This window comes from Cherax quadricarinatus, chromosome 8, assembly GCF_038502225.1.
Source record: "Cherax quadricarinatus isolate ZL_2023a chromosome 8, ASM3850222v1, whole genome shotgun sequence".
NCBI lineage: Eukaryota > Metazoa > Arthropoda > Malacostraca > Decapoda > Parastacidae > Cherax > Cherax quadricarinatus.
The window spans coordinates 24997571-25011851 of record NC_091299.1 but is presented as its reverse complement, the minus strand read 5'-3'; the positions used below and the strand labels follow the sequence as shown (position 1 = coordinate 25011851).

The 14281-nt window shown below is 36.7% G+C and overlaps 1 protein-coding gene across 2 annotated transcripts in view; it reads right to left on the bottom strand.

The window, feature by feature from the left end:
- eff (ubiquitin-conjugating enzyme E2 eff) overlaps positions 1-14281 on the bottom strand; it is a 104554-nt gene that overhangs the window by 77783 nt on the left and 12490 nt on the right. For both annotated transcript variants that reach the window (XM_053772003.2, XM_053772004.1), the window contains one exon: positions 2999-3172. In XM_053772003.2, coding sequence (XP_053627978.1) covers positions 2999-3172 — 174 coding nt within the window. The remainder of the gene's footprint in view (positions 1-2998; positions 3173-14281) is intronic.

The following is a 14281-nucleotide window of genomic DNA, read 5'->3' as shown; positions in this document are numbered from 1 at the left end:
GCCCCTGTGATATTACTCTTGCTTTTTATTTTGAAATTTTATTCAAACAAAAAATAGAAGATTTACTGTTATGCAGACTACTGCAATACTGTAATAATTGTAAAAATTACATCAACCCATTCATGACTGCATATTAGAATGGCTATTTGGACATTTATTGGACAATGACATCACTTGTTTACTTTTGAACATTGGCAAAAATCAAACATTTCCCGTACTTTGTGCTCCATTTCCAGGTTCTTTTTATAGTAAAATTAATCAAAATCACCTCTATTTCTATAATATAGTTTCCATTCTATCAAATGAGACCAAGAAAACGAGAATACAACCACAAATACTATATGAAAATAAACCACAAAGTCGGCATTTTAATTAAAAAAAAAAAAAAAAAAAAAAAAAAAAAGGTCGGAGTTTTTTTTTCTCATGCACTGCATGCTCCAGGATTTTTTTATATGGTGCACACTGACCACACAGACCCATTCTCTCACATGTGGGCCTACCAGCTTTCTCCTGCTTGATTGGAAGCCGCTAGAATTTATGAGTATACGTATATACGTCAAACACGGTACCTCGTAAACGTATATATACGGCTGCGACAGTCAAAGGGTTAAATAACTTGCAAGCACTAAAATAAATGGAATATTATGAAATATTTCGCTGGAGCACATGAGGGGACCGTCGCTCACTGGTAAACAATGGCACACTGGCTGGGAAGGAAAGGCCGAGGCGGCTCGAGGCGGCTTAGAGCGTGAGTACGCATCCGGGACGAAGGACTATTAGCGAGTTACCGGACCATTTGCAAGCCAATATTTTGACGAAAAAACAGGACTATTTCCGAAATGGACGACTTTCAGGCCTGACGATTATTGAGGGGCCGCTGTACCTACAATGTTTATTTTTGACTTTTAAATTGGAATTTATTGAATTGTGTAAAACTGGCCATATTAACAATTTGTACACTTTATAGGGAGGCTGACAGTGGAAAGGGCAGTTTGTGCTCAATTAACAGAATGGACAATTCCTAGATACGTATTTCACTAGGAACTGCATCGAACTGAGCAATGAAGTTTGCTTAAAAATAAGACTGGTGGGAAAAATTGCCAATGCATAAACTGCACCAAAACCACCAACCTTGCACCTGCATAATTCCACAAGTTTTCTATCATTTCACATTTTTGCCTTCAGAAAGATTCTCCACCATTTCAGAAAAAAAAAACAATTTTGAAAAATTGCAATACTCAGCCATTTCAGGGGTCACAACAGTATCAGGATTAAAGGATAAAAACTACTGGCCCATTATTTGGCACCAACATGGCAGCCTGGGTAACTGGGGATCTGTTTGAATGGTTTAAGCATTATTTTATTCCTGCATTTAAAATGTACCTGGCCACAAAACCTAGCATTCAAGATTCTCCTGACAATTTCCCTAGTTATCGTATGTTGCATTCTATGAATCCAAATGTTGAGGTTGTCTCTTTACTACTATCATCTTCGATAGTCACTGGAAAACTTGTCAGACTGGAGTCAAGATAGTTCTGGCATAACTAACCCTTTAAGGGCCAAGACTCCTGCTCAAAAACTTGTTCCCAGGGCCAAACAATGAAAAAAAAAGTTATGAAATTATAGAGAATCATTTTGATATACCTTTGAAGAGTTTCACTCCTCTCAGAGCCTGGCCATGGGCCAGACTAGTCTGGTGCTTGCCTGGTCAACCAGGCTGTTGGAGGCCCACTGCCCAACAAAAAATAGAAGGTTTACTGTTGTTCAGACTACTACATATGGGAATATAGTTGTATAAATAATGTCAGTGCATTCGTGAGTGCATATTAGATTTGCCAGTTGACTTATTTGATGCATGTAATTTATTTACTCTTGAACATTGGTAAAACCGAACATTTCTGCTACTTTGAACTCAATTTCAAGCTACTTTTAGTCTGTAAACCATTCAAATTCATTTTTCTATAATATATCTTCCATTCTATCAAACGAGACCAAGAAACCAAGAATACAACCATAAAAACCATACAAAAATACACCAAAAGTCACCATTTTACACCAAGAACACAGTCGCAGTTTCTCATTATGCACTGCATTCTGCAGGATTTTTCTTTATATTCCACATACTGACCATGCAGACCCATTATCTTGTATGTAGGCCTATCAGCTTTCTCCTGCAAGATATGAAGCCGCTAGAATTTGGGTGTAGTTTTAAGAGACCGACGCTGGCTGAAAAGCCGTAATTTTACGGGACTGACCTCGAAAGGGTTAATGTTTAAATGGCAAATAGTGTTACCCCCTCCCCTCATTACACCAGTCAGTGAAATTATGACTCTGCATGGGCAGACCAGAAGGCATTCCAAGATGCACACAAACTTGTTAAACAAAATGGCTGTAGAATCAATGCTGGAGGACCTATTCTCAGGAGAGGCAGATAAGACAGGATAAACTATGATACAAACGGTTAACAGTGCAGGAGTTATGCAAGAAATTGTTATTGTTAACTTGCCTAACTTTAATTGGATAGGACACATCTACAAGAATTACTGTATTTGTGAAGTTTACAGAGCACCGACTGCTAGAATCTGCTGTAAAAGCAGATCTGGATCAGATGGTAATGACCTACAGGCACCTATGCAAGTGTTGCAGGAAAAAAAGCAAAAGAGCATTACAGAATTGAGCACAACCATTGGCTACTAGCACCCCTGCATCCACAAGCAAGAACCATAGCCAGCTACCCCTATCCCAGTAGGGCCACAACCTTTACACATTTCAAAGTCAACAAGCAATATCTACAATGCAAGAAAAGATAATCATGTTGTCACAATCTAAAAAGAAAATCTTTCAGCCTCAGGAACTAACCCTAGTTTCACACGTGTCTTTCAGATTACTTAGTGCTAAATTTTATTACAATGATTTTCATTAATGTAATTCATACTCTGATAGTTTACTATTTACATACAGAAAAAAGAAATCCAGAAAGCATAAAACTACAACTTACTTTTGGAGGTTTGAAAGGATAATCAGTGGGAAAGTGAATAGTGAGGAAAAATACTCCTCCTTGGAATGGACTCTCTGGTGGGCCCATGATTGTGGCTTGCCAATGGAATAAATCATCACCTACTGGACCTGCTGAGCACTGTGCTGGTGGATCCCGCCCCAGGTCCTGCAGCTCCTGTAATATCAAATAGGAATTTTAATTAAAATAGCATTTATTATTAGTACTTTGTTCAGAAACATTGCTAAAACACATTACCCATGACTAGCTCAATGCCATACAAAATTTGTACAAATGAACTGGTCAAATACTGTATGACATTATAGTATCTTTTTCATTGAGGGTCCAAGAATTTAAAAATAAAAAAATTATGAAATGGTAGAGATTCTTTCTGAAGGTAATAAAACAAAAAGTACAAAATTTGATGAAAAATTTATGAAATTATGCTATCATGAATTTTACTGTCAGCGATATTTACACACCACCGATTTTGCCCACCGACTCCTATTTTAGGCCAATTACATTATTCCAGTCGACCAAATTCTCAGCTATTTCACTAGTATTACTTTACTTTATTGGCTGAGCACAAGAAACTGCCCAATCAACTATTTCAACTACCCAATAGTGATCAGAAATTGATTATTTGGCCAATTTCACAAAGTTCAAAATATTCCAATTTCAAAACAGATTCCAGAATAAACAATGCAGGCATTCCTGGCACTAAAATAACATTTCCTCTGTTTATTAGTTACATTTCCAGGCTTTACAAATGAATTCCAATTTGATTTTTTATTTATATAAAGAATTTTTTTCCACACCAAAAACTAGAAGATTTACCGTTATGCAATATTGTAATAATTGTATAAATAACATCAGTGCATTCGTGAACATATATTAGACCCACCAGTTGATGAGTATTGGACGCATCATGTCATTTGTTTACTCTTGAACATTGGCAAAAATCAAATATTTCTGCTACTTTGAGTTCAATTTCAAGCTATTTTCATTACTAAAGCCAGTCAAAATCATCTCTATTTCTGTAATATATCTTCCATTCTATCAAACGATATGAAGAAACCACAAATACAACCATAAAAACCATGCAAAAATACACTGCAAAATCAGTGGTTTAATCCAAAAACTTTTATGCACTGCATGCTGCAGGATTTTTTTATATGGTGCACACTTACTATAGATGCATTCTCTCATATCTAGGCCCAAATTTATCACTCAAAGCTTACCTAAGTGAGCTGAGCTCATGACGTAGATCTATGGCACGGACCCTCAACATTAGCAAAAAATTTGTAAGCACATCTGCATTATCAACAACCAGGGCTCAAGACAACTTAATTTACAAATTACACTATTTTACACTTAAAAATTTCCACATTTGTGCTGTAGTTTAAAAGCCAATTATAAAAATTTATAAACAGTTTTTAAATTAAAAAAAAAAAAAAAAGTCAAATAAACATCCTTTGCAATTTGTCATTACTGTACTAAAATACAGTAAAATTAAGAGTTCAGTAAAACACTTATTGCAATTATGTTAAGCTCTTTTAATCAGACAAATTTCATGTTACGTTGCAATAAATGGAGAGAAAAAAAGTCAATAGAATTTACAGACTTTCTTGCAGATCCTACCCAAACCCCCACATCACCAGTACAAATTCAGTTTTAAGTCCAGACTCAAATTTCATAGAAACAAACAACTTATAAAATATAGGAAAGGAAGGGATGCCTAGACAGCAAGGCCTTTGACACATTGATCCAGACTTACACTACCTGGAGATGTAGGCCAAGATGACAAGAAGGATGCTTTCATGGATTAGGGAATATCTTTAAAGACAGAAGAGACCACGAGGAATGAAGGGTAAACTCAACTAGTAGTCTCAAAGGATTAGTCCTAGGGCCTATACCTTATCAACTCATGAGCATATGAATGACTGATCAGTGTGAACTGTTTCCTCACATCTGTCTGGATAATGCAGAAGTAATAAAGGACAAACAAGACTGCAAAATATTGCAGAAGGACCTGAGCCAGGCTGCACAATGATGAAGCAAGAGTACTGGAATACAACCTCAGTAAAGTGCATAAAAGCCTGGATGATAAAGGTGGCAACTCCATGTTAACAGGCAAAGAAGCTGACAACAGAACACACAGCATATACAAAGCTAGGAAAAGATAAGCATTAAGAAAACACTTAAAACTTCACAGTATGTGCACTACAATAGTGAACACTCCAAGCTGGGGTTATGGTGCCCACCTAGAAAAAAAAAAAACTACAAAATGGTTGGTTACAAAAAGTTATGACAAAAGGGTGAGGAGAGATATCTATGGTGCCTGAAAGGAGGAAGAGAACCACAAATAAGACCATAAAGAACATGAAAGATTATTTTAAAGAACATCCTAGTACCTGCAACTGGAACAGACCCCAGTCATAGAGGAAAAGTGCAAGAAATAGGGACAAGATCAATGAACTGAAATAAAATGGAAAGTTTATTATAAGTGGCTACAACCAAAAGTGAAGTGGGTGTAATAAACATAAGAATGGCCAGGGACTACCTGTGGTCCATGCAGTAAAAAGGCATTACCACTTAGCCACACAGCTTACAATAGGATAATTTAACAACTAGCACCAACTGTGACCCCGCTGTCAAATCCCACAGCCCCCGGTTTTCTTGTAGGGGTGTGCCAAAGTACTGGCAGGTATTGGCCCAAAAGAGCATCACAGTATTGGTTAATTTTGAGGGCATCTGCAACTCTAAAATTTAGTATCTGTATTGTCAAAAATTTCGGTACCTTCCCAGCATAATTTTCATGATGCATCTAGTCTCGTATCCCTCAAGGTTATGCAAGTCATATTGCTGTTAATAGACTACTGGATGGTGACTAATCATGGTTAGTGCCACTGATACAACTATACAACATCCATGAATGGGACCCATGATGTCACTAAGACTAACCACTATTGAGCCAGCTCATTAAAGCAGCCTTTACCCCAACATCTTCCTGGGACACCAACTTGGCCTGGCCTAGCACAGCAGAACTACACATCCATGTATCAAGTGGAGAAGAGCTAATTACTCTTGGATCGGTTGGGCAACACTGAACAAAAGCATACTATGTCAGGGCAAACAGAACATACTGTAATCGGTACAAAGAGCTCTGATCCAACTACGTCAGTTATTAGGACAAGTGATGAGTACCACAGAGCTATGCAATGCACACAAGACTGTGCAGGAAGCACACCAGTACCAAGGTAAGACAATGAATGGTTGCCTGAAAGCAATTCTGGGTTCCAAGAGGGTTCATTATAACACTGGAGTAGGTAGTGTCATGGTCATTTGGATCCAGGAGAGAGAGCCTGTTTTACTAAATCAATAAATTGAGGGAAGGGGGGCAGCAGTACCTTGGCTAAACAAAAAGAAACCAAGTAATCACTGAACCACAGTCACCTCCACTGTGACAGGTCATTATGTCCCCTGAAACTACCTCTTACTTTTACCTAGAGCACAACACTAGGATGGCACCTTCAAAAAACGATAGCTAGACTTAGCAAAACTGCCCATTAGATAAAAGTAACTGAAATTGTCCTAGCGCTAATAATGGTGGCGGAGGGCTAAGCTGGCAACAATGCCTGGAGTCCCACCTTCAGTTTCTACTACCAGCTCCACAGGCAACCTCCAGTAGTGCTTACATCAGAGAGCAAGCCAGAGACCACCCAGTGTCTTGCCGGAGGGTCATCTGACATACCCTAAAAAAATTTACATCAGGTAGTGACCCAACCACCACAGCACTTCCTACAGAAGCTACATTAGAATATGGTCAACAGCTGTTTCCTTCTGTCTAGAAGATGAAGTGTTCAAATGGGGACATATCAGAGCCCAAAAGTGGGGGGGGGTGTATTTAGATTCACTCTAAAGAGAATAAAGAGCCCCTTTGTGACAAAACATGCCTTAAGGAGTCTTCTCATGAAGTAGTGACCTCAACAATTCTCTTGCTAAACATCCTCCCTAGCAGGCCATGAAGCACACAACAAACATTTGGCACACTACAGTATCAATTGTTAAAAGCTACCTGAACCTGTTAGAAATTAAATACTTCTCCCCACACAGCTGTATACAGCAAACAATCTTTTTAGGACATTTTGCTCCATGTAAAGTAAGTATTATCACTACATAACACAGGGTCAATGAAAGCATGATCTGCATGTCTTCAGTACTGTTGCCAGCAGGTCTTTGTAGCCACCAATCTAAAGAAATGGAATTTGAAGACAATGAAGAGGATAAATTATTAACGAACTACAGTAAACCTTCCATTTAATGGACCTCCGTAAAACAGACATCAAAAACATGGAATAAAATCTGCTGGGTCAATAGATTTGGAAACTCTGGATAGTACTTTGGTCATACAATTGTTTATTGTTGTTACAATCACAGCAAAACAATCTTTTATCCACAATTGCTACTGCTGGGCATCTGCTCCCCCCCCCCCCATTAGACCACTATATAGAAGGTTTACTGTATTCATACAATTAACTTCTAAGATGAAGGATGCACCACACTAAACACTAAACATTACAGCCTTTATCTTAGGCAGGTTAAGATAAATTATGCTATGAATAGAAACAGAGTGCATGTTAACCAGTTAGAGATGCCAGGAATATTGGCAGAGCAGGGCACTGACATCAGGCTCACCAAGCATGTGCCAAAAGAACTTTAGATTCTTTGCATTGCCTTTATCTGTGAGAGTCATTATTACATTGACCTTTCATTTTAAATTGTGGTAACCATTAATGTACCCTACAAATGGGATTGAAAATACTGCTAAATACTTAAATATTTTCAATCATTACAGTTCAATTCTCATGATTTGAAAGTCTGAATGATACATATTAGATCTTCTAGCACATTCATTAAAGTTCTAACAACTTAAGCTTTTTCAGTTTCACATTTACATTTATTACAGAGCAGGATTCTCAATCTTGAGTGCCAACACCTATGAACAGATTGCTGTTATCTAAAATTAGGATTTAACATTTCTTTTCTCCCCTTAACATACAATTACCTATTTGTGATTAGGGTATCAAGGTTAATTTGGGTAGCAGAACCAGGTTCATGGTGTCTGTTTTTAGTATTTAGTCTAAGTTCTTTCATCTTAATGGTGGATGTAGAACTATTTTAACCCTTTGAGGGTCGAGACCCCCAATCCTGAACTCTCACTCAAGGGTCGAAAAATTAAAAAAAAAAAAAAATTCTTATGAAATGATAGAGAATCCTTTCCCCGATGGTAATGCCACCAAAAGTGTGAAATTTAATGGAAGACTTACGGAATTATGCTCTCGCGAAGTTAGCAGTCTCGACGATATTTAAGCATTGGCGATTTTGCCCACTTTGAGCCCTATTTTCAGCCAATTCCAATGTTCCAGTCAACTAAAATCATAATATTTCACTAGAATTCCATTTGTTCTATCAACTGAGTACAAGAAACCACCCATTTACCAATTTCAATTACCCAATAAGGTGGCCAGAAATTGGCAATTTGGCCAATTTCACACAAATTTCTAAAGAGGCCAATTTCAAAATAGTCCAAAACAAACAAGACATTCTTGGCACTAAAATAACATTTTCTCTGTTCATTGGTCACATCTTCAGGACCCTCTTATATTACTCTTTCCATTTTGAATTTTTAGTCTCACAAAATATTGTAAAAATGGTATAAATAATATCAGCACACTTGTGAAAGAATATTAGACTCGCCAGTTGACGTGTATTGAACGCGTGGCGTGATTTGTTTACTCTTAACATTGGCAAAAATTTAACATTTCCACTACTTTGAGCTCAATTTCAAGGTACTTTTCATCGTGAAACCAATCAAAATAATGTAATATATCTTCCATTCTATCAAATGAGACCAAGGAAACAAGAATACAACCATAAATACCATAAGAAAATACACTGCAAAGTCGCCATTTTAAACCAAAAAGGTTTTTTTTTCTCATTATGCACTGCGTGCTGCAGGATTTTTTTTTTTATACTGTGCACATTGACCATGCAGACCCATTCTTTCATATGTAGGCCTACCAGCTTTCTTCCACCAGATTTGAAGGCACTAGAATTTTGTCGTACAAGTACAGGACTGACCCTGGTTGTTAAACTGTACATGTATGGGACCAACCCTAAAAGGGTTAAAAACATATCCATTGAATGTGTACAACAAAGATGTAAGCAACTTAAGTCAAAACATCTTAGTAAGGATATATACAGTATGCTGAAATATTTTGCACTTTCCAGAAAACCAGTGTGATTACAAATTTTTATGACCTGTGTTAACCCTTTCAGGGTCCAGGGGCCAAATTTCAAAGTGTGTAAAGGGTCCAAGAAAAAAAAAAAAGTCATTTTTTCTTATGAAATGGTCAAGAATCTTTGAGGGTAATAAAACCAAAGGTATGAAATTTGATGGAAAACTGATGAAAGTATGCTCTCACAAATTTTGATGTGTCAGCGATACTTACAGAGCGGCAATTTTGCAGACTGATTCATTTTAAGCCAATTACATCATTCCAGTCTACCAAATTCTTAGCTATTTCACTAGTATTACTTCTATCAACTGAGCACAAGAAATCGCCAAGTCAACTGTTTCAACTACAAAATAGTGATTGAAAATTGGTAATTTGGCCAATTTAATGCAAGCTCAAAATACTATTACAATTGCATAATAGGGTCCAGAATAAACAATGCAGGCATTCCTGGCACTAAACTAACATTTCTTCTGTTCATTAGTTACATTTTCAGGCTTTACAAATTAATTCCATTTTGATTTTTTATTCACAATGAATTTTTATTCAAACCAAAATAGAAAATTTACTATTATGCAATATTGTAATATTGGTCTAAATAATATCACCATATTTCTAAACGTATACAGTGGACCCCCGGTTTACGATATTTCATTCCAGAAGTATGTTCAGGTGCCAGTACTGAACAAATTTGTTCCCATAAGGAATATTGTGAATTAGATTAGTCCATTTCAGACCCCCAAACATACACGTACAAATGCGCTTTCATAAATACTTACATAATTGGTTGCATTGGGAGGTGATCGTAAAGCGGGGGTCCACTGTATTAGACCCACCAGCTGGTGTATATTAGGCATGTGAGGTCATTTGTTTACTCTTGAACATCGGCAGAATTTTACCATTTCCGCTACTTTGAGCTCAGTTTCAAACCATTTCCAATACTAAAGCCAATCAAAACCATCTCTATTTCTGTGATATATCTTCCATTCTATCAAATGAGACCAAGAAATCACAAATGCAACTAAAAAAAAGTATGAATTCACTGCAGTCACTGTTTTAATCGAAAATTTTTTTTTTTTCTCTCATTATGCACTGTGTGCTGCAGGATTTGTTCTATGTGGTGCACACATACCACAGATGTACTCTCATATACAGGCCCAAATTTACCGCTCACAGCTTATCAGTGAGCTGAGCTCATGGCATAGAACTACAGTTTGGTCCCTCAACTCAAAGCCGTAGAACTACAGCATGGACCCTGAAAGGGTTAACCCTTTGACTGTTTCAGGCCCCTCTCTGAAACTGTCATTCTATGTCGCTCAATTTTTGAAAAAAAAAAAATTATTTTTTCTTATGAAATGATAGAGAATCTTTTCCCGATGGTAATGACACCAAAAGTTCTAAATTTGGTCGAAAACTCGTGGAATTATGCTCCCGCGAAGTTAGCGGTCTCGGCGACATATGCGTATCGGCGATTTCGCCGACTTTGAGCCCAATTTTCAGCCAATTCCATTGTTCCAGTTGACCAAACTCATAGCTATTTCTTTAGAACTCCATTTTATCTATCAGCTGAGTACAAGAAACCTCCCATTTACTAATTTGGACTACCCAATATGGTGGTCAGAAATTGGCAATTTGGCCAATTTCACGCAAAATAAAAAACGATGCCAATTTCAAAATAGGGTCCAGAATAAACAAGGTAGACATTCGTGGCACTAAAATATCATATGCTCTGTTCATTAGTCACATCTCTAGGCCCCTCTTATATTATTATTGCTTTCTATTTTGATTTTTTATTCATACAAAAAAATACAAAATTTACTGTTATGCAGACGACTGCATTATTGTAAAAATGGTATAAATAATATCAGTGCACTAGTGAAAGAATATTAGACTCCCCAGTTGACGTGTATTGGACGTGTGGTGTGATTTATGTACTCTTGAACATTGGTAAAAATCGAACATTTCCGCTACTTTGAGCTCAGTTTCAAGGTCGTTTTCATCGTAAAAGTAATGAAAATCATCTCTATTTCTGTAATATGTTTTCCATTTTATCACCTAAGACCATGAAAACGCGAATACAACGATAAATACTATACGAAAATACACCTCAAAGTCGGCGTTTTATTCCAAAAAAACGATCAGAGTTTTTTTTTTCTCATTACGCAATGTGTGCTGCAGGATTTTTTTTATGTGGTGCACACTGACCACACAGACCCATTCTCTCACATGTGGGCCTACCAGCTTTCTCCCACTTGATTTGAAGCCGCTAGAATTATTGAGTATATATACGTCAGAAACATTGGCTCGTAAGACGTATTTATACGTCGAAAACAGTCAAAGGGTTAATGCATGTATTAGCATAGACTTTGTAAATATTTTTTGAAATCGGCACTTAAAATGGGCACAGAGCAATGTTACAAGTCCTGTATTTTACTCTGCAATCTTACAAAATTACAGAGCAAAACTATTATTACTGCTACTTTAAGCCTAATTTCAAGCTATTTTTGGACCTGAAACCAACTAAAATCTTTTACATTTCAGAATGCTTTTCATTCTAAAATATCTATCAAATACAACAGGCAGTAAAACCATAAAAACCATCCTAGAAAGCTATTCTAACCCATTCAGGGTCCAGAGGCCAAATTTCAAAGTGTGCACCAGGGTCCAAGAATTATCAAAAAATAATTTTTTTTTCTTATGAAATGGTAGAGAATCTTTCTGAAGGTAATAAAACAAAAAGTACGAAATTTGATGGAAAATTTACGAAATTATACTCTCGCAAATTTTGATGTTTCAGAGATATTTACACATCGGCGATTTTTCTGACTGACTCCCATTTTAGGCCAATTACAGTATTCCAGTCAACCAAATTCTTAGCTATTTCACTAGTATTACTTCTATCGACTGAGCACAAGAAATCGCCAAGTCAACTGTTTCAACAAAATAAAGTGACTGGAAATTGGTCATTTAGCCAATTTAATGTAAAGTTCAAAATATTCCCATTTCAAAAGAGGGTCCAGAATAAACAATGCAGGCATTCCTGGCACTAAACTAACATTTCTTCTGTTCATTAGTTACATTTTCAGGCTTTACAAATGAATTCCATTTTGATTTTTTATTCAATGAATTTTTATTCAAACCAAAAAAAAGATTTACTGTTATGCAATACTGTAATAATTGTATAAATAATATCACCACATTTGTGAATGTATATTAGACCCACCAGCTGTCATGCATTAGACTTGCAAGGTCATTTGTTTACTCTTGAACATAGGCAAAAATTTAACATTTCTGTTACATTGAGCTTAGTTTCAAGCCATTTCCAGTACTAAAACCAATCAAAATCAAATCTATTTCTGTAGTATATCTTCTATTCTATCAAGCGAGACCAAGAAATTGCAAATACAACTATAAAAAAAATACAAAAACACACTGCAAAGTCGCTGTTTTAATCTAAAATTACGGTCTTAGTTTTTTCTCTCATTATGCACTGTGTGCTGCAGGATTTGTTTTATGTGGTGCACACATACCACATATGTATTCTCTCATATCTAGGTCAAAATTTACTGCTCACAGCTTATCAGAGCGAGCTGAGCTCATGGCGTACATCTACAGTTTGGACCCTGAACGTAAAGCCATAGATCTACGGCACGGACCCTGAAAGGGTTAAACCAAACACATGGTCAGTTTTATTTATCTCATCCCCCAACATGAGGAAAGATTTTTGTCATACTGTGCACTCACCATGCAGACCCATTCTCTCATATCTGGGCTATTTAAGGTACAAACTACTAGTGCCAAGGACAATCTTGGACAAGCCTTAACCATTTGACTGTCAACCCCAAATCCTGAGGCATCTCCTGGTGTTGCAAAAATTAAAAAAATATTTATTTTTTCTTATGAAATGACAGAGAATCTTCTCCCGATGGTAATGACACGAAAAGTACGAAATTTGATGGAAAACTTACGGAATTATGCTCTCGTGAAGTTAGCGACCTCAGCGATATTTACAAATCGGCAATTTCCCCCACTTTGACCCCAATTTTCGGCTAATTCCATTGTTCCAGTCAACCAAACTCGTAGCTTTCTTTAGAACCCCATTTATTCTATCGACCGAGTACAAGAAACTGCCCATTGACTGATTTCAACTACCCAATAGTGGTCAGAAATTGGCAATTTAGCCAATTTCACGAAAATTAAAAAATATGCCGATTTCAAAATAGGGTCCAGAATGAACAATGTAGACATTCCTGGCTCTAAAGTAACATTTTCTTTGTTCATCAGTCATCTCCAGGCTCCTCTGATGCTACTCTTGCTTTCTATTTTGAATTTTTATTCAGGAGGCCTGGTCACAGACCGGGCCGCGGGGGCGTTGACCCCCGAAACTCTCTCCAGGTAAACTCCAGGTAAACGAAAAATAGAAGATTTATTGTTATGCAGACTACTGCAATATTAATTTTATAAATAATGTCAACCCATTCATGACTGCATATTAGAATGGCTAGTTGGACATTGGATAATGACATCTGTTTACTTTTGAACACTGGCAAAAATCAAACATGTCCCCTACTTTGAGCTCCATTTCAAGGTTCTTTTCAAAGCAAAACCAATCAAAATCACCTCTATTTCTATAATATGTTTTCCATTCTATCAATTGAGACCAAGAAAATGAGAATACAACCATAAATACTATACAAAAATGGACCACAAAACCGGCGTTTTAATTAAAAAAAAAAACCCGGTCAGTTTTTTTTTTCTCACGCACTGAATGCTGCAGGATTTTTTTTATATGGTGCACACTGACTACACAGACCCATTCTCTCACATGTTGGACTACCAGCTTTCTTCTGCTCGATTTGAAGCCACTAGAATTTATGAGTATATATACGTCAAACACGATGGCTCCTAAGACGTGTATATATGACCGAAACAGTCAAAGAGTTAATTTACTTTCATTAAAAAATAGTTTCAAAAAAGGTCAAATTAA